The following is a 25,640-nucleotide window of genomic DNA, read 5'->3' on the forward strand; positions in this document are numbered from 1 at the left end:
ACAAAGAGGAAGGGTGGCAGGGGCAGAACAAATTGGTATTAGCGACACACACACACACTGATTGAATGGGACTGTGCACGCCTCCACACAGGCTCTGCTTCAAAGAAAGTTGCTGAGGGGCGCTAAATTCAAAGTTGTGTTGCATCACTGGGAAGGACTACTCTGGTGTAGTTCAGCTGTGATACACTCCTCTTATACAGAGCTCTGACAACCTCAGACCTTACTGGAACCTCTGGTCGTGTAGTTTCTTCGCTCTTTGGTACATAGATGGGATATACAAACATCCATGAGTTTCTGATTCCAAAGCAACATTGATATTGGGTGTATGTTGTGGTACCATCTATAGATGATTGTGAATGCCATTCCTCTTGTGTGCTGATGAGATTACCAGGCTTCCCCATGGATGGAACCGTGCATATGTGGCTGCTGGCAGGGTTCATCCAGGTAAGACAGACACACACACACACACAACTACACACACGCAGTTTCTAGCTATACCTTTTAGGTGAAACAGTTATGATTTATCACAACACTCTTCTTTTAACCGTCTGTGCTAAAGTTTCAAAGATGCTGTATAGAATTTCTGAGGTTGAAAAGTCTCTCTTTCGCTCTCTTTCCAGGTGGTCAGTGTCTTGTGTGTGCAGTGGTCAGATCCTGCGGTCATGGTTGTTGAGGTTGTGTTTGGCCACTTCCCCACCAGTCAGGATCCAGACTGGTACACCGTCTCCTACCAGATTGCACACAACCTCACGGTCAGAACGTAATCCACCACACAACCATAACACTAGCTCCATACAACCAGCACCCAGCCTCACGGTCATACCGCACAGCCACCGGACAACCACAACCATATCGCAACCACTCAACCACTCTCTGTCCCACCCCTACAGGTGTGGCTGGATCCGATTGGCCGCTCTGAGTGTTCTCCTGACTGCAGGCTGTTTCTGCAATTGGCTAAGGAGCCAGGAGGAAGTGACATCACGCTGAACGCTATAAAAAACAATACCACACTGAAGACTAAGACCTTTCATATCGGTAAGCCTTACCCTGACCCCTGACCTATACAGGGATTGACCTTTACAGGGATGTCCTGTTATGAAACAGAAGTTAAAAGATGATGGATTAAATTGAAACAGGTTGATGTGTGTGTGTGTGTGTGTGTGTGTGTGTGTGTGTGTGTGTGTGTGTGTGTGTGTGTGTGTGTGTGTGTGTGTGTGTGTGTGTGTGTGTGCGCGTACATGCGTGTGTGCATTTGTGTATGTTTGTTTGTGCGTGCACCACTGTGTAGCTCCTGTCCACCTGTCCTCTCTCCGTGTCGAGGTGACCACCACCAGCACTCTCCTGACCTGCAGCCTACAGAACAGACAGAGCCTCACTGCTCTCAGTCTACACAACATGCACATCGAACACACACACACTGAATACACACACACTGAACAGACACACTCTGACCACACACACACCTCTTCATACATAGTGAGAGGTCTGCAGCCTGGAGCACACTACAGCATCACAGCAGAGTTGACCACACCTCTCGCACACCTCAACATCAGCCTCACCCAGAGACTACACACCACCATGGAGACAGGTACAACACACACACACACACATAATTAACATTGACCGCTGTATGTCTAGGTTGTGAGTTGACCACTGTCTCTCCTCAGCCCAGTGTCCTATTGGTTGGCTGGCGAGTGGAAGGAGCTGCCACAGTGTGAGTAGGCGGAGCCTGTCGTGGGGCGATGCCCAGCAAACCTGTATAGGCATGGCTTCAGGAGGACACCTGGTGGATGTTAAAACAGAGAGAGACCTCCTCCTCCTCTCCTCTCACCTGACTACACACAACAACATACTACTGCTCTGGACCGCTCTCAACGACAGACTGGTAACACACACACACACACATATATGCATGTGAGTGAGATAAATGGCTGTGTTAGCATGAATGGTGTTTGCTTTCTAAACAGTCAGACACATTAGCTTCCTCCTTACAGAGGAGTGTGTTAGTCTGTGATTTAAAACTGATGACTGGAACATTCCCAGCCTGTGTCTGACAAAAAAAACACACAACATTTTTTGTTGTTGTTTGTCTTCACAGGATGAGGGGCTGCCCCGCTGGTCTGATGGCTCCTCCTACAACCTGACGAGTGCTATGACATCATCATCACTGCCAGCCAATCAGACAGACTGTGTTGCTCTACAGAGGAACACTACTGGACGAGGCTACTTCCTGACTTCGTTCTTTTGCCACATTCCTTTACCCTTTATCTGTCACTGGGAAAGTATGCATTAATACATTCAATACCAGAGTCAATAAACACCCTAATAACACTTTACCCCTGTCCGACACCCACTAACCCTGTCTCTCTCTCTCTCTCTCTCTCTCTCTCTCTCTCTCTCTCTCTCAGTCCCTCTCCTCCCTCCTTTATTCAACTTTCACCTGATGGAGGTAACAGAGAGAGATGCAGAGCTTCACTGGAGTGACCTCACATTCGTAAACTCCTCTCACCCTGCCCCCCAGCTCTATGTCCAATACCAAGAAGAGGAGGAAAAGGAGGAAAAACATGGGGAAGAGAAGGAGAGGAGGACTGCAGGTCGAGTCCCAGTGTCTCTATTCTCCAGAGGGCTGAAAGTGCCAGGCCTGTACCCAGGCAAGGTCTACTCTCTGTCCCTCAGAGCCTCCCACCTTACTGGGGCCGCATGGAGCCTGGGGAGCGCGCAGACTTGTCACACACGGCCCCTTCCCCCTCGAAACATCACCATTAGCAATGTGACAGCCAGTCAGATCACAGTAAGCTGGACAGCCCCAGACTCCCAGCATGCTGTGCGGTGGAACTTTCTGGTTCGCTGGGAGGGTGTAGCCTCAGGCCTGGAGACGAGAATGGTTGTGGCTAGCAGCGCCAGGTCCGCTGTGATTGCAGGACTGGAGGGGTTCAGGAAGTACAAGGTCAGAGTTGACTCCGTCACAGAACACGGCGTAGAGAGCTGTGGAGGGGAGCAACTGACCCTATACACTGGTATGAAAGTCTGTGTTTGTGTACACACTTCGGGTGTACTTGTTTTTTACAGCATAATGTTGAATGTGTGTGTGTGTGTGTGTGTGTGTGTGTGTGTGTGTGTGTGTGTGTGTGTGTGTGTGTGTGTGTGTGTGTGTGTGTGTGTGTGTGTGTGTGTGTGTGTGTGTGTGTGTGTGTGTGTGTGTGTGTGTGTGTGTGTGTGTGTGTGTGTGTGTGTGTGTGTTGGTAGCGGTGAGCCCCCCAGGTGGTGTGGTTGTGTCTAGCAGAGGGGAGAATCTGACAGCGTGCTGGTCCGCCCCGTCAGGTGAAAGCCCTGATGGGTACTATGTTAGGCTACGCCCCGTCAGCCAGGCCCGCCCCATGGAACTGTGGGTAAATGAGTCCAGGTGTGTGTTCCTGGCCATATTCAGTCCAGGGCAGAACTACGAGGTGGGTGTGGCTTCAGTGAGAGGAGAGAACATGAGCCAAGAGATCAACACCACATACAGAACAGGTAGGCCCACAGAGACGTGTGTGTTCAAGTTGAAGTTTCAACAAATGTTGGTGTTGCTCCATCATACTGTGTGTATCTCTTTCTCATTGTGTGTGTGTGTGCTCCTGTCTTTGTGTAGAGCCTGGGCCCGTGCAGGCAGCTGTCCCTCTCTCGGTAGGAAGCAGTTCTGTGGTTCTGTATGTCCAGAGACCAGTACTGGGTGTGTGTGATGGAGTGAGGGTGTGTGTGTGTAAGGGAGTGTGTGAGGGTGTGTGTGTGTGTAAGGGTGTGTGCGATTGGTGGCCATTCCCCCCAGGTAAGCACACAGTAACAGTTGGCAGCCTGACTCCAGGGGAGGAGTACCATTTCAGTGTCTACAGCACCAGCCGACACAGGACCGGACCAGCATACCAAACACACACACTCAGGACACGTGAGTACACACAAACACACTCATATTTCCATCTCCTCAGACGATTTTGTGGGTGATGAAGTGTGTGTGTATGTACAGTTGAAGTCGGAACTTTACATACACCTCATGCAAATACATTTAAACTCATTTTTTCACAATTCCTGACATTTAATCCTAGTAAAAATGCCCTGTCTTAGGTCAGTTAGGATCACCACTTTATTTTAAGAATGTGAAATATCATAATAATAGTAGAGAATTATTTATTTCACCTTATATTTCTTTCATGACATTCCCAGTGGGTCAGAAGTTTACATACACTCAATTAGTATTTGGTAGCATTGCCTTTAAATTGTTTAACTTGGGTCAAATGTTTTGGGTAGCCTTACACAAGCTTCCCACAATAAGTTAGGTGAATTTTGGCCCATTCCTCCTGACAGAGCTGGTGTAACTGAGTCAGGTTTGTAGGCCTCCTTGCTCGCACACACTTTTTCAGTTCTGCCCACAAATTTTCTATAGGATTGAGGTCAGGGCTTTGTGATGGCCACTCCAATACCTTGACTTTGTTGTCCTTAAGCCATTTTGCCACAACTTTGAAAGTATGCTTGGGGTCATTGTGCATTTGGAAGACCCTTTTGCAACCAAGCTTTAACATCCAGACTGATGTCTTGAGATGTTGCTTCAATATATCCACATACCTTTCCTCCCTTATGATACCATCTATTTTGTGAAGTGCACCAGTCCCTGCTGCAGCAAAGCACTCCCACAACATGATGCTGCCACCCCCGTGGCTTGCAAGCTTCCCCCTTTTACCTCCAAACATAACGATGGTCATTATGGCCAAACAGTTCTATTTTTGTTTCATCAGACATCAGACCAGAGGACATTTCTCCAAAAAGTACGATCTTTGTCCCCATGTGCAGTTGCTGCAAACCTTAGTCTGGCTTTTTTATGGTGGTTTTGGAGCAGTGGCTTCTTCCTTGCTGAGCGGCCTTTCAGGTTATGTCGATATAGGACTCGTTTTACTGTGGATATAGATACTTTTGTACTTGTTTCCTCCAGCATCTTCACAAGGTCCTTTGCTGTTGTTCTGGGATTGATTTGCACTTTTCGAACTCCTCTCCAGGAGAAAGAACGAGTCTCTTTCCTGAGCGGTATGACAGCTGCTTGGTCCCATGGTGTTTATAGTTGCGTACTATTGTTTGTACAAATGAACGTGGTACCTTCAGGCATTTGGAAATTGCTCCCAAGGATGAACCAGACTTTTTCTGAGGTCTTGGCTGATATCTTTTGATTTTCCCATGAAGCAAAGAGGCACTGAGTTTGAAGGTACGCCTTGAACTACATCCACAGGTACACCTCCAATTGACTGAAACTATGTCAATTAGCCTATCATGACATCATTTTCTGGAATTTTTCAAGCTGTTTAAAGGCACAGTCAACTTAGTGTATGTAAACTTCTGACCCACTGGAATTGTGATACAGTGAGTTATAAGTGAAATAATCTGTCTGTAAACAATTGTTGGAAAAATGACTTGTGTCATGCACAAAGTAGATGTCCTAACCGACTTGCCAAAACTATAGTTTGTTAACAAGAGATTTGTGGAGTGGTTGAAAAATGAGTTTTAATGACTCCAACCTAAGTGTATGTAAACTTCTGACTTCAACTGTATGTGTAGGCCTGGCCTCTCCCAGTACTGTGAGAGAGGGCTCAGTAACAGAGTCGTCAGTAGAGATGCTGTGGGATCCAGCCTCTGGACACGGACACAACTATGAAGTCATCTGTCTCAACTGTCACCACACACTCATGGTATGGCAGCAGGGTGTGTGTGCATGTATGTGGTCAAGTGTCTACAGTATAGAATGGGTTTATGTGGTGGAGTGTCTATAGAATGGGTTTATGTGGTGGAGTGTCTATAGAATGGGTTCATGTGGTGGAGTGTCTATAGAATGGGTTTATGTGGTGGAGTGTCTATAGAATGGGTTTATGTGGTGGAGTGTCTATAGAATGGGTTTATGTGGTGGAGTGTCTATAGAATGGGTTTATGTGGTGGAGTGTCTATAGAATGGGTTCATGTGATGGAGTGTCTATGGAATGGGTTCATGTGGTGGAGTGTCTATAGAATGGGTTCATGTGGTGGAGTGTCTATGGAATGGGTTTATGTGGTGGAGTGTCTATAGAATGGGTTCATGTGGTGGAGTGTTTATAGAATGGGTTCATGTGGTGGAGTGTCTATAGAATGGGTTTATGTGGTGGAGTGTCTATAGAATGGGTTTCTGTGGTGGAGTGTTTATAGAATGGGTTTATGTGGTGGAGTGTCTATAGAGTGGGTTTATGTGGTCGAGTGTCTATATAATGGGTTTATGTGGTGGAGTGTCTATATAATGGGTTTACAGTAGAGTCGTGGCCAAAAGTTTTGGGAATGACACAAATATTAATTTTCACAAAGTCTGCTGCCTCAGTTTGTATGATGGCAATTTGAATATACTCCAGAATGTTATGAAGAGTGATCAGATGAATTGCAAAGTCCCTCTTTGCCATGCAAATTAATTGAATCCCCAAAAAACATTTCCACTGCATTTCAGCCCTGCCACAAAAGGACCAGCTGACATCATGTCAGGGATTCTCTCGTTAGCACAGGTGTGAGTGTTGATAAGGACAAGGCTGGAGATCACTCTGTCATGCTGATTGAGTTCGAATAACAGACTGGAAGCTTCAAAAGGAGGGTGGTGCTTGGAATCATTGTTCTTCCTCTGTCAACCATGGTTACCTGCAAGGAAACACGTGCCGTGGTCATTACTTTACACAAAAGGGGCTTCACAGACAAGGATATTGCTGCCAGTAAGATTGCACCTAAATCAACCAATTATCGGATCATCAAGAACTTCAAGGAGAGCGGTTCAATTGTTGTGAAGAAGGCTTCAGGGCGCCCAAGAAAGTCCAGCAAGCGCCAGGACCGTCTCCTAAAGTTGATTCAGCTGCGGGATCGGGGCACCACCAGTAGAGAGCTTGCTCAGGAATGGCAGCAGGCAGGTGTGAGTGCATCTGCACGCACAATGAGGCAAAGACTTTTGGAGGATGGCCTGGTGTCAAGAAGGGCAGCAAAGAAACCATTTCTCTCCAGGAAAAACATCAGGGACAGACTGATATTATGCAAAAGGTACAGGGATTGGACTGCTGAGGACTGGGGTAAAGTTATTTCCTCTGATGAATCTCTTTCCGATTGTTTGGGGCATCCGGAAAAAGGCTTGTCTGGAGAAGACAAGGTGAGCGCTATCATCAGTCCTGTGTCATACCAACAGTAAAGCATTCTGAGACCATTTATGTGTGGGGTTGCTTCTCAGCCAAGGGACTGGGCTCACTCACAATTTTGCCTAAGAACACAGGCATGAATAAAGAATGGTACCATCACATCCTGCGAGAGCAACTTCTCCCAACCATCCAGGAACAGTTTGGTGACGAACAATGCCTTTTCCAGCATGATGGAGCACCTTGTCATAAGGCAAAGTGATAACTAAGTTGCTCGGGGAACAAAACATCAATATTTTGGGTCCATGGCCAGGAAACTCCCCAGACCCTAATCCCATTGAGAACTTGTGGTCAATCCTCAAGAGGCGGGTGGACAAACAAAAACCCACAAATTCTGACAAACTCCAAGCATTGATTATGCAAGAATGGGCTGCCATAAGTCAGGATGTGGCCCAAAAGTTAATTGACAGCATGCCAGGGGGATTGCAGAGGTCTTGAAAAAGAAGGGTCAACACTGCAAATATTGACTCTTTGCATCAACTTCATGTAATTGTCAATAATAGCCTTTGACACTTATGAAATGCTTGTAATTATACTTCAGTATTCCATAGTAACATCTGACAAAAATATCTAAAGACACTGAAGCAGAAAACTTTGTGGAAATTAATATTTGTGTCATTCTCAAAACCTTTGGCCACAACTGTATATGTGTATTAGGTCCAGAAGGTGTGTGTTCCGAGGGCAGTGTTCTCTGGGTTGCTACCAGGCAGGCTGTACCACTTCTCTCTGAGGACGGAGAAAGAGTCCTTCACAGACAGCCCCCCTGTCACACTCAGCATCACTACAGGTACACACACACACACACACACACCCCCGGTCTCTCTGGTTCTTATTAATCAGCATTTGTGTGTGTGTGTGTTAGCTCCCAGTCCAGTGATGGTATCAGTCCTCAGTAGGACCACATCGTCTGTGACAGTTGGCTGGACCCAGGCCAGGGACGTTGTCAAAGGCTTCATCCTGTCAATCATAAACCAAACCTCCAATCAGCAGCTGAACCTCTCAGTCCAGGAGCCATGGTGAGTCCTACCCCCCTGGCACAATGTGTCCTTATTGGCTGGTCCAGCTTCCACTTGTTGTTGGGTAACACTGGCTGTGTGTGTGTGCGCGCATGTTTGTGCATGTTTGTGTGTAGGTCTTACAGGTTTGAGGACCTTTCCCCAGGAAGCTATTACACAGTATATGTTATCAGCAGCAATGGAGAGAGGAGGAGTACACCGGCTTCTGTAGACTTCAACACCAGTGAGTTATGGACACACACACATACACATATTTGGCTGGCAGCAGTAGTGACCTATCTTGGGAGGTTCCAGTAGGAAATGAGGTGTTCAGAGTTTATCCCCAGTATATGTTCCAGGTTAATGTCAAGATCAAGAAAAAAATTAATTTATTAATGTATTTTCACACACACATACATGCAAACACACACATATTCACACACACCTGCACTGTACACACACACACACACACACACACACACACACACACACACACACAGCAAACCCAGAACAATTAATTCCGATGGTGGAGAGCAGTGAAGTGAATGTTGAATGAATGATATGACAACAGATGTCTCTCTAGTCCCAGGAGCCCCACAGGAAGTGCTGCTGGTCGAAGAGGATGTGACCTCATCAGTGTTTGTGAGCTGGGGAGCCCCAGCAGGGGGCGTGGAGGGGTACAAGGTAGGACACCATCCTATCCTCTCCCTTAACCTCTTTCTTCTCCTCGTCTCTCTCCTTCTCTTATCTACTCTGCTCCTCCTTTTCTTTTCTTCTCCTCTTTTCTCTATGATTTGTTATTAGCAACAGCTGTCTCAGTTTACCCATAAATATTAATCCCTTTGCGCACAGTTACACACACATATGCGTGCACACACACACACATACATACATACAGAATTAGTTCTTTATAAGAGGAAGCAGGACGGGGGGTCAAGTAAAACTCACCTGCAGACTTTCAGAGAACACACTCACCTGGTGGTTGCCTAGCGACTGTCGTCAGCACAGAGCAGCTCTGGTTACCTGCACTTTAAAGATGTATGACCCCCCCAGAGCCAACGCCAGGGAGAATGACCAAGCACTATACAGGCACGCATGCACGCACGCATGCACGCACACACACAAACACACACACACACACACACAGACTTACTGCTGGACGTTTGTGACTTAGTGCGATAGCAAATTCATCAGGGACCCCCTTATTTTGTCATAGGACAGAGAGATGTTTTTGTTGGTGCAGCTTTAAAGCTAATAACCTGCATTTACACAAATGTTTCCATGAGGCAGAAAGAAAAGTTTGCAGTTTTAAAGGGGCAATCAGCAGTTTCTACATACATTTTTGTACATATAATTTTATGATATGTAGCCATTGATTCTTGAAGAATACAATTTATAAATGCCTCATGAATTGTGCCCAAATATAAGCTTGTTTAACTTCAATGTTTGTAAACAAAGCACATTTAAACAAACACTGTATAGCCTCAAAACTTGGTTAAAACTATAATTTTGATATCAAGGATGGTCAGTCTTGGTCAGGATCCAGTGATCCTCCTTGAGATTTTTCTACAACTTGATTGGAGTCCACCTGTGGTAAAGTCAATTGATTAGACATGATTTGGAAAGGCATACACCTGTGGATAAGATCCCACAGTTGACAGTGCATGTCAGAGCAAAAACTAAGCCATGTGGTCGAAGGAATTGTCTGTAGAGCTCCGAGACAGGATTGTGTCAAGGCACAAATCTGGGGAAGAGTAACAAAAAAGTATTGCAGCATTGAAGGTCCAAGAACACAGTGGCCTCCGTCAATCTTAAATGGAAGAAGTTTGGAACCACCAAGACTCGGCCAAACTGAGAAGGGTACCCCAAGTACCGATGGTCACTCTGACAGAGCTCCTCTGTGGAGATGGGAGAACCTTCCAGAAGGACAAGCATCTCTGCAGCACTCCACCAATCAGGCCACTCCTCAGTAAAAGGCACATGACAGCCTGCTTGGAGTTTGCCAAAGGGCACCTAAAGGACTCTCAGACCATGAGAAACAAGATTCTGTAGTCTGACGAAACCAATGTTGATCTCTTTGGCCTGAAGTGTCCCGTCTGGAGGAAACCTGGCACAATCCCTACGGTGAAGCATGGTGGTGGCAGCATCATGCTGTGGGGAGACTAGTTAGGATCGAGGGAAAGATGAATGGAGCAAAGTACAGAGAGATCCTTAATGAAACCTGCTCCATGACCTTAGGCTGGGGTGAAGGTTCACCTTCCAACAGGACAATGACCCTAAGTACACAGCCAAGACAACGCAGGAGTGGCTTCGGGACAAGTCTCTGAATGTCCTTGAGTGGCTCAGCAAGAGCTGTTCCAACATCAGCCAGTCCTAATCGCCCAACATCAGTGCCCGACCTCACCAATGCTCTTGTGGCTGAATGGAAGCAAATCCCCACAGCAATGTTCCCACATCTAGTGAAAATCCTTCCCAGAAGAGTGGAGTCTGTTCAAGCAGCAAATGGGGGACCAACTCCATATTACTGCCCATTATTTTGGAATGAGTAGTTCGACGAGCAGCTGTCCATATACTTTTGGCCATGTAGTGTATATATATTTGTACATAATTTATATATTTACGCAATAAGGCTCGAAGAGGTGTGGTATATGGCTAATATACACTACATGACCAAAATGTCCTTCATCCCAAAGGTGTTCGATGGGGTTGTGCAGGCCAGTCAAGTTCTTCCACACCTATCTCAACAAACCATTTCTGTATGGACCTTGTTTTGTGCATGGGGGCATTGTTATGCTGAAACAGGAAAGGGCCTTCCCCAAACTGTTGCCACAAATTTGGAATCTTTTAGAATGTAATTGTATGCTGTAGCGTTAAGATACACCTTTTTGTATTTATTCTGTACCATGGCTAAGGGTGGTTCTTGCGCACAACGCAACACGGAGTGCCTGGATACAACCCTTAGCCATGGTATATTCGCCGTATATCACAAACCCCCAAGGTGCCTTATTGCTATTATAAACTGATTACCAATGTAATTAGAGCAGTAAAAATAAATATTTTGTCATACGCATGGTATACGGTCTGATATACCACGGCTGTCAGCCAATCAGCATTCAGGTCTCGAACCACCCAGTTTACAAATATATACAGCACCTGTCCAAAGTTTGGACACCCCTACTCATTCCAGGGTTTTTCTGTATTTTTACTACTTTCTACATTGTAGAATAATAGTGAAGACATCAACACTATAATATAACACATATGGAATCATGTAGTAACCAAAAAAAGTGTTTAAAAAAAATCGAAATGTATTTTATATTTGAAATTCTTCAAAGTAGCGTCCCTTTGCCTTGATGACAACTTTGGACACTCTTGGCATTCTCTCAACCAGCTTCATGAGGTAGTCACCTGGAATGCATTTCAGTTAACAGGTGGGCCTTGTTAAAAGTTCATTTGTGGAATTTCTTTCCATCTTAATGTGTTTGAGACAATCAGTTGTGTTGTGACAAGGTAGGGATGGTATACAGAAGATAGCCCTATTTGGTAAAAGACCAAGTCCATATTATGGCAAGAACAGCTCAAATAAGCAAAGTGAAACGACAGGCCATCATCACTTTAAGACATGAAGGTCAGTCAATCTGGAAAATGTCATGAACTTTCAAAGTTTCTTCAAGTGCTATGATGAAACTGGCTCACATGAGTACTGCCACATGGAAAGAAGACACAGAGACACACCTCTGCTGCAGAAGATAAGTTCATTAGAGTTAACTGCACCTCAGAAATTGCAACCCAAATAAATGCTTCACAGAGTTCAAGTAACAGACACATCTCAACATCAACTGTTCAGAAGAGAATACGTGAATCAGGCCTTCCAATAGTAAGAAGAGACTTGCTTTGGCCAAGAAACACAAGCAATGGGAAAGGGGGATACCTACTCAGTTGTACAACTGAATCCATTCAACTGAAATGTGTCTTCTGCATTTAACCCAACCCCTCTGAATCAGAGAGGTGTGGGGGGCTGCTTAAATTGACATCCACGTCTTTGGCGCCAGGGAACAGTGGATTAAGTGCCTTGCTCAGGGGCAGAACTACAGATTTTTACCTTGTCAGCGCGGGGATTCGATCCAGCAACCTTCCAGTTACTGGCCGAACGCTCTAACCACTAGGGCGTTAGAACGGTGGAAATCTGTCCTTTGGGCTGATGAGTCCAAATTTGAGATTTTTGGTTCCAACCGCCGTGTCTTTGTGAGATGCAGAGTAGGTGAACGGATGATCTCTGCATGTGTGGCGCCGTTAAGCATGGAGGAGGTGTGATGGTGTTGGGGTGCTTTGCTGGTGACACTGTCGTGATTTATTTAGAATTCAAGGCACACTTAACCAGCATGGCTACCACAGCATTCTGCAGCGATACGCAATTCCATCTCGTTTGCACTTAGTGTGACTATCATTTGTTTTTCAACAGGACAATGACCCAACACTCCTCCAGGCTGTGTAAAGGCTATCTGACCAAGAAGGAGAGTGATGGAGTGCTGCATCAGATGACCTGGCCTCCACATTCACCCGACCTCAACCCAATTGAGATGGTTTGGGATGAGTTGACTGCAGAGTGAAGGAAAAGCAGTCAACAAGTGCTCAGCATGTGTGGGAACTCCTTCAAGACTGCTGGAAAAGCATTCCAGGTGAAGCTGGTTTAGAGAATGCCAAGAGTGTGCCAAGCTGTCATCTTAGCAAAGGGTGGCTACTTTGAAGAATCTCAAATATAAATCTATTTAGATTTTTTAACACTTTTTTGGTTACTTCATGATTCAATATGTGTTAATTCATAGTTTTTATGTCTTCACCATTATTCAACAATGTAAACAATAGTAAAAATAAAGAAAAACCTTTGAATGAGTAAGTGTGTCCAAACTTTTGACTGTATATATAAAAAAAAATTCTGGTCGCAAACCCCCGCATACCTCACTTTGAGAACCCCTGACTTACTGTATAAAATAGAGAATAAATTCCGTCCAAATAAAACAGACACGCTGTTCGCTCTGTGTCGTTGATTTGTGGTTTATCACTGCCCAAACACAACTTTCCAACAAACACCAACATTTGATTTTGTCACCAAATGTTTTGTCCAATTGTGTGTGTATATGTATTTGTGTCTGTGTGTTCTCCTTAGCTGCTGTTGTGTCTGTCTGGGGACAAGTCATCATGTCGTGAGATGGGGGTTCATAGCAACAGCCTCCAGGTAGGAGGTTTGACCCCAGGATTAGATTATGACATCACCGTCCTGAGCCTGCTGGTATCAGACTTCAGCCAGCCTGTCACTACACAGTTCTCCACACGTAAGACACATACACACACACAAATCAACCTCTTTGTGGCAACACTTAATGTGGCTAGCCATATCAGGGCCATATCAGAGCTCCTAGTAGTAACCTTTGAGAGTCAGAGACTAGTAGTAACCTTTGAGAGTCAGAGACTGAGACAGAGCTCATCTAACCTCATATTCATATGTTATATTAACGTGTGTGTTTGTCTGATGCAGGTCCGGCCGGTGTGTGTTCCCTCTCTCTGCTCTATGTTAACTCTTCCTGTGCCGTGGTGAGGTGGGACGCTGCCATTGGCCAGTTTGACTTCCACAGGGTAACTGTTGGAAATGGCTCGCAAGCACATACGATAGAGGTCTCCAAGGAGAGGCAGGTTGCTACTGTAACTGGGTTGAGGGATGGCTGTATGTATAACATGATCGTGGAGCGCATTAGACGAGGAGAGGCAGGGACAGCTGCCTCCCTGACTGTTACCACAGGTACCTGACTGTAACACAAAACTACATTACTCTGACCACAACGTCCCTGATTTTAAGCATGGGTTTAAGCAGGGGTCTCTCAATAAGTTATACACGTGCATAAAATATTTCTCTCTCTCTCTGTGTCCCTCCATCTATCCCCCCCTCTCTTTTTATCTTTCTCTCTCTCTGTATCCCTTAGTGCCAGGCCGTGTGCGTGGTGTAAATGTGGTTAGTGTGTCTGCTCAGAACTTCTCTCTGCGTTGGGAGCAGTCAGAGGGGTGTGTGGACCAGTACCTCGTCAGCCTGCTGCCCAGCCAAGGAACTGTCTCTGTCTACCGCACAGTCGACAGACTCATACAGGTAAACACACACACACAGAAGCTATTACACAGTAGATGTTATCAGTAGAAGTGGAGACAGGAGTTAATCTGCTTCTGTAAACATCAACACAAGTGAGTTATGGAGACACACACACACACACACGTATACTAACACATACCTCTCCCTCACCCAGATCCCACCCCTTCCCGACCTTGCTCAGCAGCCAGGTGTCAGATACCCCCAGCGTAACCTAACACAAACGCATACACACACAGGTTGAGTAATAGAGCTCATTATTTATTAGGTAGACCTCCTGAGCTCAACCCTGAATCATTCATTTGGTGAAGCTGCTCTCCTGCATGGAGTTATGGTGTACACACTGCCCTGCCTCTCTCTGACCTAACCGGCTAACTGCTGACCACTGAATGACTGCTAACGGTGGACTGGGTTACTACCAGACCTGGACTACAACTACTACTTCTGTAGCTAACCTGTTGCTATCACAAGACTGGACTACTACTATTGTAACTTTCCTGCTCTAATTGTTTCTACATTATGGTGGCATGTACTGCCCTGAATATCGTCGAATCTAACCTGCTAACCGTGGCTAACTGTCGCTAACTGTGGACTGGGTTACTACGTTAGGCCTGGACAACGGCTCTAAGATCTAAACTGCTGTAACACTGTGACCTGCTGTAGCTAAATTGCAACATTGGATTGAACAATGGTGCTAAGCCCTCTAACATTGAGCTGACATTGCCTCTTTCTCTCTAACCTGCTGCCTCTGACCAGCAAACAGCTAACTGGGCTAACAGCTAATTGGGCTTACTGGGCTAACAGCTAACTGGTAACTAGGCTAACTGGTAACTGGGCTAACAGCTAACTGGGATAACTGGGCTAGCTCCAGCATGGCCATCACTCTTCTCCTGATCATCACCTTCTACCTGGGATACACACACTCACAGGTTAGACTGCTCCACACACACACACACATCTACAACCATATACTGTAGTTGTGTTGTGGTTGTGGTCATGTTCTGATCATGTAGTCTCTCCTCAGGCTGACGTATCCAGTCTGAGTCCTCGAACAGTGTTTACGGTCATGGTGACCGCCGCCTCCTCCTCCAACCTCAGCCCACCGGTCAGCCGTATAATCAACACCAACAAGACCGGTGAGATGTGTTACAGCTGAAATGATAGTGGTCTGCTCTGAGGAATCATTGGGTCTGTTCTGCTGCTGCCCTCTGCTGATAATGGCTGCTAATGTTTATTATCTCCCACCCTGTGTGTGTGTGCGTTCGGTGTGTAGGTGTGTGTGTGTGTTTGTAGGTGTGTGTAGGTTTATGTGCGTGCGGTGTGTGGTAACACTAGCCTTGCTAAGTAGAATGAATGATGCTGTAGTGAATGTCAGTGAAATGCCATAGCTCTGAGCATCTATTCACCGGAATAGAGCAAGCTGGTCACCCCCCCACCGCTACCAACACACACACACACACACACACACACACACACACACACACACACACACACACACACACACACACATACATACATACAAACATACAAACACCCAGCTGGTTGACCCAATAGCAAACAACAACAGTATCTTTCACAATGTCTCTCACCATCCTCCCAATGTGTTGACAGGACTTCCTAGTTTTGGCAGTATAAGTATGGATTGGATTCTTTCTGATGTCACATATATCAGATTTTTAGGAGATTTTGGGGAATATGGCCGTAACAGTTCTCGTCTCGTCTCTTCTCATTTCCTCTTCCTCCTTTTCTCCCAGCCCCAACATCCCCTCCCACCAATCTAGAGGGGGAGAGGGTGGGCTCCAATGGGATCCTTCTGTCTTGGACCATGCCCCCTGACTCCCGCGTCGACGGTTATGTCATCAGGTAAGGAGCCATATGATGTAGACCCAGATTAAGCCTTCTCCTGGAACACTATTAGGGGAATAACACTATAAGGGGGGGAATAGGGTGTTGATATTCCACCACTATTTACTTCTAAATAAAGTTTTTGTATATCATCTGGTGTTTTAAATAAAGTTGTTTCTATTTAATTTAATAGGTACAAAGAGGTGTGTCCATATCCAGACCCCACCTTCAAAGAGGTGACCAAACACCTGGACATCCCTGAGACCCTTCTCAATCTCTTCTTACCAGGGTCTACCTATAACATCAAGGTAACACTCATACAGTAAACATACTGTCAGTAACGTCTCTCTGCTCTCTTTCACACACACATCTAGAAGGTAACCATGCACTGGAGAGGCTATACAGACATGCCTGGTGCCCAAAATGTATGACATATGTCGCGCAGCGAGAGTTGAGTGGGGACGAATGGATTCTATTCTGTCAGTCAACCTAATGAGCCAGGTAGTTTACACTGGTGGCTAGACGCTTCAGCGATAATTTGAAACGTGTCTGCCGAAGTTGGGACTTGGAGTGTTCAGAATCATTCAGTTTTTATCAGACTACAAAAGCAATAAATGTGCTTTAGCTGTCACCCTGGCCTGATATTAGCTACACTATCTAGCTACTTCCATCTGAGTTACTGCACTAGAGCAGTGCTTGGAAATCAGGACTCAGGAGCGAGACACCTCGTGTTGTTGAGTTGGCGGCTTGCAGTGCAAACTCTCCCAAATTGAGCAGTATACTGTATTACGGGGACATCCAGATATATACCAATATTACAAGTTATTTCACGTCTAGGCTGCTTTCCTACTCAAAATATTATTAAGTGGGATGGAACAAATTGGCCACGTTAGCAAGCGCCAGTGACATGTGATAGCTGCCCGGTTAAGCAAGTGCACTGGTCATTCACACCGGCTTGTCGTTCCAGATGGTGACCAATACTACACGTTTTAACTAGTGCCATCCTTCTAGCCAGCATAAACTAGCTAGCTGGGAAAGGCTCAGGACAGCTGACTGAACCGAATCCATTCCTCTCCACTCTCCTTCTTCTTCTTCTGTGGATTTTATGGCTGACTATAACCCCAAAAGGTGTATTGCCGCCTCCAACTGGACTGGTTGAAAAAACAAGGTAAAAATACAATTCATACGTGATAGGGAAAACTAACTGTAATGAGATGGACACTTTGCACATCATGCAGGTTTCTCCGAACAAATAGCCTAACCTAAATGGCTCCCAATCAATTCAAAAATGTGCTTTCATGTTAACAAACAACATATTCTAAAAACAAGACAGGTCAAAGTAAAATGGAAAATATGGAATGTACCATCACAACTGTCCAGGTGTTTCACCCCATTGTCGTGATCAGTGCATTCATTAATAAAATTCCATTTTAGGCAACACTGTAGGCTACGCCTCAATAAGCATGGACCTGACGCCGGTGCCTTTTGGACATCTTTTTTTGGTGCAGTCCGGACCGGCCTTGATTTCCACATCCATGGACATTGGTTTTTAGTCCGGTCCGGACAAAATCTGAACCAGTCATAGCCAGCAATTTTTGGTTTCGCCAAGGGCAGCAGAATGGCAAGGACCGGCCCTGATCACTCCTCCCAGTCGGATGGTTCCCCACCAATTTCAATGTACTATTGAGCCTTGTGTGTCCCAGTCTCAGCCTTGTGACTACACTTTCCTCCCATCTCTCTCTGCCTGAGAACCTCCCTGCCCCCACCTTTTCCTGGATCTTATACAGCTGTCATCCCTTTCCCTCCCTTTTCCACAACTCTTGCCATTTGTTTTTAACCACTGTTTTTATCAACCCCTTAGCTTCTGCTTTACTGATTTGAATTTCATCTCAACGTTAGGATGTATAAGAGCCTGCTTGGCGATAACATCCACCTCCTCATTCCCCTCTACTCCCACATAAGCTGGTACCGAGGATCATTACAAATACCCCCATCTGTCTCACCCTATACAAGCTCTGCAAACCCTCATACAACCCTGTCTGTGCCGAGACACAGATTAATGGAATCTTATCAGTGCTGTACAGCAGTGAGAGCAGATGACTACCGTCTGGCCTCACCTCCTCCACCCACTCTGCAGCCAAGAGTATGTCCAGCAACTCCGTTGTGTAAACAGATAAATGATCTGTTTCCCACTGTAACCTCAAACTCAGGAACACTAAAAGCTGCACCTGTCCTCCCTGTTTTAGGTCCTTAGACCCATATGTGAATATATTCAAGAAAGCATAGTATTGTGTTTTTAAGTGTTCACTTACAACTGAATCTATTCCTTCCTCAACATATCTTACCCTCTCAAGCAACCCTGGATCTATCACTGTCAGAGGGAGCAAACAAGGTGGGATAGCAGGAAGAACCACAAAGGGGCTAAACTCCCTCCCAAACAACCCCATCTCTCTCGCCTTGCCATTGCCTATCTACCCAAAGCTTGTATTCAGATGTTGTTCATGTTCCCAGCACTCAGAATACCTTTTTTGTAGGATGTGTTCCAATCAATGCTCATCAGTGGGACATAAGTCATCAATTTCTTCTTCAAGGTTTATTAGCAGACAACTCTCATAAGGTGTATTGCTGCCACCTGCTGTACGAGGTAGTAAAAAAATGATATCCCAAAAAACAAAGCTGTTTTGGATGAACAAATACATACTAATTACCAAAACCACTAACCAAAATTCACTCTACTACCCTGAATTTAAAAAATAATATATCATTTAAAAAAATGTTTACTCCTTCAGTCAGATTTTAATGTATTTTCAGATCCCTACACAGATTCAAGAACTTGGGAAGGGAGAACCTCGGCCATTCAGTACTCCCCGTAACATTTTGGCTGTCAAGTCCTGAATATCCAGAAATCTATTTGCCGCCTTCACAATGATATCTAGCTTCTTAGATTGTTTTATTCATTTGACTAGTGCAATTCATCACTTGTGCTAGAAACGCAACAAAGTCCACCTTCTTCACTGTTTGTGTGTCGGGATCCTTCTCCTGCATGGCATTCACTGCAGACTGTGGAACATCACCTACCATCTCCTCTCTACTACTCACTTCTTCAGCTATTTTCACTGCCTCCACATAGGAGTCCTGCTGGATAGCCCTGATCCTAGCTACTGCGACCTCCTTCGTTTTTACAGGGCACTCTGGGAACTGGAACGTGATTCCCATCACAATTACAGAAACAAGCTGTAACACTGCAGCGGCTTCTGTACATACGGTCTCACCGCATATCTCAAATACCCAAGTTTTACATAAGTCGGGAGAATCACTTCATCAAACGAAAGTAAAACTGATAGACTTTGCTCCTATCATTCAAGTCAAGCTACATGCGTCTACCACTCCTGGCATGTTATCCATAAACCACACAGCCTTTATATCCAACGAGACACCAGCGATGACAGCTTTAACCGGTGCCCTACTCTGAAAATCATAGCTTTCCACGTCATATGTCGATATCTTGTAGAGCCACAGAGCTTTCTCCTTTTGCACTTTTTTTTCAACATAGCTCCTGGTCGTTCTGACCGATTCCACTTTTCCCAATTCGTTCTTCACGTCATCAATTTGGGCACCAGGCGTGTCCATATAGCCTCTCCCATCAAATACACTTACATCATTCAATAGAAATGTAACGTAAGCATATGGTAGAATGTGTGTTTTAACCATATCTGTCTTTTCTTTGTGTGCATCCATCCATGCGTGTGTGTGTGTGTGTGTGTGGGGGGGGGGGGGGGGGGGGGCAGATGCCTTCGGAGGGGAAACTATTCTCTTGATCTGGTTAAATAATTCATTGTGATTAAATTACTTATAACGTAAAAATATCTATGGATCCATGCTGTTTTTTTCCCACAGACTATTCTGCCAATACGCTGTGTGTGATTATGGTTAATAGTTTTCACTTGAATAGAACTTCACTTAATAGAACTTCCCTTTAACCCTTTGACCCCATCTTGCATCATCATCATCAACCAGCATCATCTGACCTCCAATCCAGAGAGGCCCAACCTTGCTTAGCTTCAAAGACAAGCTAGCAGTAGGCTACAGGGTGCTATGGATGTCCCTGTAGTCAGTGTGTATGTCTGCCTGCCTGGTGTTATGTGACTGTTGCATCAATAAACGTCCCTGACCACTGGTAGAGATTAACATGGTGAAGATCTGACGACTTAACCCTGAATTAGTAATGCTGATTAATACTCTCTCTCTCTCTCTCTCTCTCTCTCTCTCTCTCTCTCTCTCTCTCTCTCTCTCTCTCTCTCTCTCTCTCTCTCTCTCTCTCTCTCTCTCTCTCTCTCTCTCTCTCTCTCTCTCTCTCTCTCTCTCTCTCTCTCTCTCTCTCTCTCTCTCTCTCTCTCTCTCTCTCTCTCTCTCTCTCTCTCTCTCTCTCTCTCTCTCTCTCTCTCTCTCTCTGTCCAGGTTGCAGCAGAAAACTCTGCTGGTATTGGACCCTATAGCAAGTCTCTGTACATCAAAACTGCTGAGGCTCGTAGGTATCCACAAATAACATACAAACACACACACACACACTTACACAAACAGACAACTGTAACCCTTTGTCAGCCCCAGGCCTGGTGACTAACCTGACAGCGTTTGCTGAGAACCACACGTTTGTAGTGGTCACTTGGCTCCTGCCACTCCGCATCAACGGTCTGATCACCAAGTTTGCGGTCAAAGCCAAACACGCTCGTACTGGTCAGACCGTCCGCATACTGGAGCTGGATGCTGAGGACATCATGACCGGAGCGCTACCACACTGCAATGTATGTCTTTCTCTTTCTTTCTCTCTCTCTGTTTGTCTGCTTCTTTCTCTCTCTCTACACAGATACTCTGACCACATCGTTAACAGAAGACTATCTAGATGAGATTAGATTTTTCAACTGGTTTTTAAACGTTCAGAAAATATATTGTTGTACAACCAGAACAGTGCTGCAGGCCCCCAGTTTTTCTCTCTCTCTTTCTGCCTCTCTTTCTTTCTCTCACTCATTCATTCATTCACTCACTCACTCACTCACTCACTCACTCACTCACTCACTCACTCATTCACTCCCTCTCTCTCTCTCTCTCTGTCTTTCGTGTACTTAAATGTGTGTTTGTGTATGTGTGTGTGTGTGTGTGTAGGATGCAGCAGAAATTCTGTCTCGTGGGACCCCCAGTCCGTCAGAGGTGACAGCTCTGACAGCGTCCTCTCCTCCCGTCACCCTGTCAGCCGTCCCACCCGCCGCCACCTGGGCCGTACCAATATCCGTAGGGGTGGACCAGCTGCGACCTTACACAGCATACGTCTTCGAAGTGTCTGCTTTCACCTCTGACGGAGAGGGACAGGTCGCCTCCACCATGGTCCGCATGCCTGAGTCAGGTACACACCCACACACTCCACCTTTCTCCATCTACATCCCACTGGGCACAGACGTCAGTTCAACATCTAATTTTCATTTACATTTGGTTGTGTTGTCAGCCATTGTGAATTCAATGTCAGTGGATTTAGGTTAAAAGTTAGGTGAAAAATGCCCTTATGTTGTTGACTTTTTGCAAATCCTATGAGTTTGATTCAATGTCATCGCACAGATTTTGGGGGTTAAAATGATGTGGAAACAACATTGATTCAAACTATTTTTGCCAATGGGATATCTCTGTCTCGATCTCTCTCTCTATCTGTTATTATCTCTCTATCTCTCCATATCTCTATCTGTTCCTATCTCTCCATCTCTCTCTATCTGTTCCTATCTCTCCATCTCTCTCTATCTGTTCCTATCTCTTCATCTCTCACCATGTGGATATGTATGTGTGTGATGCAGCCCCAGAGGACCCCCCCCACAACCTGTTGGTATGGAACGTGACGTCTAAGTCGGTCTCTGTCTCCTGGGATCCCCCAACCATCGTTACCGGACGTTTCAGCTACGTTATCTATCTCTACGGCCCCACAGGTAAACACACACATACACATACAGTACATCACTACATTTAAAATACTTGCTGAAGTAAAAACACTGAAGGTCGCAGATCTGACCCGAATGGGGTGTGTGTGTGTGTGTGTGTGTGTGTGTGTGTGTGTGTGTGTGTGTGTGTGTGTGTGTGTGTGTGTGTGTGTGTGTGTGTGTGTGTGTGTGTGTGTGTGTGTGTGTGTGTGTGTGTGTGTGTGTCAGGGTTTATCTATGAGAACAGCACATGGGACCTGAGGTTTGTGTACTCTGGTCTGACACCCTACACACGCTACAGAGTGGCGGTGCGGGCCAAGTCTGCTGGCCTGCTGGGGCCTGAGGCCTTTACTGCTGTATTGACACCTGCTGAGGGTAAGAACACACTCACAAACATGTGTCTTGAGTGATGTGCTCTAGCAGTGTGGTGCCCTTCCTCTCCCTATTGGCCAGTGTGGTGACATCTAAACATTCGGCCCTCTAACATTCTGTCTAATACTGTCTGTCTGATACTGTCTGATACTGTCTGTCTGATACTGTCTGTCTGATACTGTCTAATACTGTCTGTCTAATACTGTCTGTCTGATACTGTCTGTCTAATACTGTCTGTCTGATACTGTCTGTCTGATACTGTCTGATACTGTTTGTCTGACACTGTTTGTCTGACACTGTCTGTCTAATACTGTCTGTCTAATACTGTCTGTCTGATACTGTCTGTCTGACACTGTCTGATACTGTCTGTCTAATACTGTCTGTCTGATACTGTCTAATACTGTCTGTCTAATACTGTCTGTCTGATACTGTCTGTCTAATACTGTCTGTCTGATACTGTCTGTCTAATACTGTCTGATACTGTTTGTCTGACACTGTCTGTCTGATACTGTCTGTCTGATACTGTCTGTCTGATACTGTCTGTCTGATACTGTCTGTCTGATACTGTCTGTCTAATACTGTCTGTCTGTCTGTCTGTCTGTCTGTGTGTCTGTGTGTGTGTGTGTGTAGCTCCCAGTGCAGTGCAGGCTCTGCAGGCAGTAGCAGTAGACTCTGTGTCTGTGCGTGTGAGTTGGAGAAGTCCTGCCCAGCCCAATGGTCTGATCACACAGTACAGACTCCTGGTTCTTTCTGATAACACACTGCTGCAGGACATCACCCTCACTGGAACACAGGTACCACTCTATCTGTCTGGATTAGTGGCTGTGTGTGTGTGTGTGTCTGATGTTTTCATCTTATCTTTAGGATCTAAATTACACTGATCTCCTTGGTGATGGAACGTTTGCTGCTGTTATCCCTGACCACTCTCTCCGGCGTAAGAGATCAGCTGACAGCCTGACCACCTCCCCACCTGCGTTCACGGTCACCCTCCCCGACCACACGCTCATCACCGGCATGACCAGGACTGCAATCAGCCGCACACACAGCGCTCCAACCAGCCCCAACACTAACTTTGAGCACAACAGCAACACTGACCCGACAGTCACTGAGGGCTCCAGTCTGGCCAGTATGGCCCCTGGGACTGGCCAGACCACTGACTTTCCAGACTCCACCCCTCTGACCTTTGCCCATGTGACTTCAGGGACCTCTTCACTCTCCCTAACCACCTCACCCCCGGCCACACCCCTCCCCTGGCTCACTGCACAGCCACAGCCCGGCCAGCTCACCTCTGGCAAGCCCCACCTCTCTACCCGCTCTGCACCTGCAGCCACTGGACACCTCCAGACACTCCTGACATACCTCTTCACCAGGGCTGCTGCATCCAGCACCCCAGGAAGTACTGCACTCACCACTAACCTTTAACCTTTTAACCGCAAGTTGACGTTTATTGTCATGAATCTTGCCCTGGAGGCAGAACTGAACGATTTCCGCTAGATGGGCCAACTGCAACGTCACAATTGGCTATATTGTGTAAATTCATGAAAACAAAAATGTGCTTTTTGGTCTTAATTTAAGGTTAGGTTTAGGCTTAGCAGTGTTGTTAGGTTTAAAATCAGGTTTATTTGGTATTTTATTAGGAACACCATTGTCTGTTGCAATTGCAGCAGCTACTCTTCCTGGGGTCCACACAAAACATGAAACATGACATAATACAGAACATCAATAGAAAAGAACAGCTCAAGGACAGAACTAGTGACCACTCTGCAGAGCTGCCTCCAGTACATGAGTCATAACACTTTAAACATTTAAGACTAGTTGATGAATGAGGTGTTACCACTGCTCTACAGTCTGTCCTTTACACCGTGTGTGTGTGTGTGTGTGTTCCAGGAGTGTATGTGAGGGACAAGGTCATAGACATGCAGGCTAAGGAGCTGTCTTACCTAGTCTCTGGTCTCAGTCCCTTCACTGACTACACCTTCACTGTTACCGCGGCTACTACTATTGGAGAGGGACCTGCAACACGCGTCACTGAGAAGACTCACGAACAGGGTACACACAGATATATATATATATATACATAGTTTTGTAATAATGTCATTGTTTGTTTATTGTTGTGCGTTGTTGTAGTTCCTAGCTCAGTGGTGGGAGTGTCCTATCAGAATGTTAGCTCCACCTCTATCCTGGTCAGCTGGACTCTGCCCCTCAACCCCAATGGACGAATCACACACTACACTCTCTACGGACTCAACCTACACAGCAACCGGGCCCTGCAGAGAATTACACACAACACCAGCATACTGCTCACAGGTAACACACACACGCACACACACACAAACACATACCGTATGTACACGTATACACACATGGTCCAAGTCTGGTTCAAGCCTGTAAAGATGTATTGGTATTAGGCTGCTTGCTGTGTGTTTCAGGACTGGAGAAGTATACAGGTTATAAACTGCTTGCTGTGTGTTTCAGGACTGGAGAAGTATACAGGTTATAAACTGCTTGCTGTGTGTTTCAGGACTGGAGAAGTATACAGGTTATAAACTGCTTGCTGTGTGTTTCAGGACTGGAGAAGTATACAGGTTATAAACTGCTTGCTGTGTGTTTCAGGGCTGGAGAAGTATACAGGTTATAAACTGCTTGCTGTGTGTTTCAGGGCTGGAGAAGTATACAGGTTATAAACTGCTTGCTGTGTGTTTCAGGACTGGAGAAGTATACAGGTTATAAACTGCTTGCTGTGTGTTTCAGGACTGGAGAAGTATACAGGTTATAAACTGCTTGCTGTGTGTTTCAGGACTGGAGAAGTATACAGGTTATAAACTGCTTGCTGTGTGTTTCAGGGCTGGAGAAGTATACAGGTTATAAACTGCTTGCTGTGTGTTTCAGGACTGGAGAAGTATACAGGTTATAAACTGCTTGCTGTGTGTTTCAGGGCTGGAGAAGTATACAGGTTATAAACTGCTTGCTGTGTGTTTCAGGACTGGAGAAGTATACAGGTTATAAACTGCTTGCTGTGTGTTTCAGGACTGGAGAAGTATACAGGTTATAAACTGCTTGCTGTGTGTTTCAGGACTGGAGAAGTATACAGGTTATAAACTGCTTGCTGTGTGTTTCAGGGCTGGAG

At 45.7% G+C, this 25,640-nt stretch overlaps 1 protein-coding gene across 1 annotated transcript in view; it reads left to right on the forward strand.

The window, feature by feature from the left end:
- The first annotated feature begins 417 nt into the window (after positions 1 to 417).
- LOC139378035 (phosphatidylinositol phosphatase PTPRQ-like) overlaps positions 418 to 25,640 on the forward strand; it is a 45,187-nt gene continuing 19,964 nt past the window's right edge. The window contains exons 1-29 of the mRNA XM_071120553.1: positions 418 to 444; positions 621 to 752; positions 891 to 1,035; positions 1,289 to 1,588; positions 1,668 to 1,885; positions 2,099 to 2,282; positions 2,409 to 3,017; positions 3,247 to 3,510; positions 3,629 to 3,922; positions 5,578 to 5,708; positions 7,866 to 7,995; positions 8,071 to 8,224; positions 8,341 to 8,447; positions 8,787 to 8,887; positions 13,371 to 13,536; positions 13,740 to 14,000; positions 14,182 to 14,342; positions 15,364 to 15,475; positions 16,094 to 16,202; positions 16,378 to 16,492; positions 20,643 to 20,712; positions 20,787 to 20,986; positions 21,345 to 21,582; positions 22,022 to 22,150; positions 22,370 to 22,516; positions 23,144 to 23,307; positions 23,378 to 23,909; positions 24,401 to 24,562; positions 24,641 to 24,820. Of these exons, the coding sequence (XP_070976654.1) occupies positions 418 to 444; positions 621 to 752; positions 891 to 1,035; positions 1,289 to 1,588; positions 1,668 to 1,885; positions 2,099 to 2,282; positions 2,409 to 3,017; positions 3,247 to 3,510; positions 3,629 to 3,922; positions 5,578 to 5,708; positions 7,866 to 7,995; positions 8,071 to 8,224; positions 8,341 to 8,447; positions 8,787 to 8,887; positions 13,371 to 13,536; positions 13,740 to 14,000; positions 14,182 to 14,342; positions 15,364 to 15,475; positions 16,094 to 16,202; positions 16,378 to 16,492; positions 20,643 to 20,712; positions 20,787 to 20,986; positions 21,345 to 21,582; positions 22,022 to 22,150; positions 22,370 to 22,516; positions 23,144 to 23,307; positions 23,378 to 23,909; positions 24,401 to 24,562; positions 24,641 to 24,820 (5,542 nt within the window). The remainder of the gene's footprint in view (positions 445 to 620; positions 753 to 890; positions 1,036 to 1,288; positions 1,589 to 1,667; positions 1,886 to 2,098; positions 2,283 to 2,408; positions 3,018 to 3,246; positions 3,511 to 3,628; positions 3,923 to 5,577; positions 5,709 to 7,865; positions 7,996 to 8,070; positions 8,225 to 8,340; positions 8,448 to 8,786; positions 8,888 to 13,370; positions 13,537 to 13,739; positions 14,001 to 14,181; positions 14,343 to 15,363; positions 15,476 to 16,093; positions 16,203 to 16,377; positions 16,493 to 20,642; positions 20,713 to 20,786; positions 20,987 to 21,344; positions 21,583 to 22,021; positions 22,151 to 22,369; positions 22,517 to 23,143; positions 23,308 to 23,377; positions 23,910 to 24,400; positions 24,563 to 24,640; positions 24,821 to 25,640) is intronic.

Source organism: Oncorhynchus clarkii, chromosome 2 (assembly GCF_045791955.1).
Source record: "Oncorhynchus clarkii lewisi isolate Uvic-CL-2024 chromosome 2, UVic_Ocla_1.0, whole genome shotgun sequence".
Classification (NCBI taxonomy): Eukaryota; Metazoa; Chordata; class Actinopteri; order Salmoniformes; family Salmonidae; genus Oncorhynchus; species Oncorhynchus clarkii.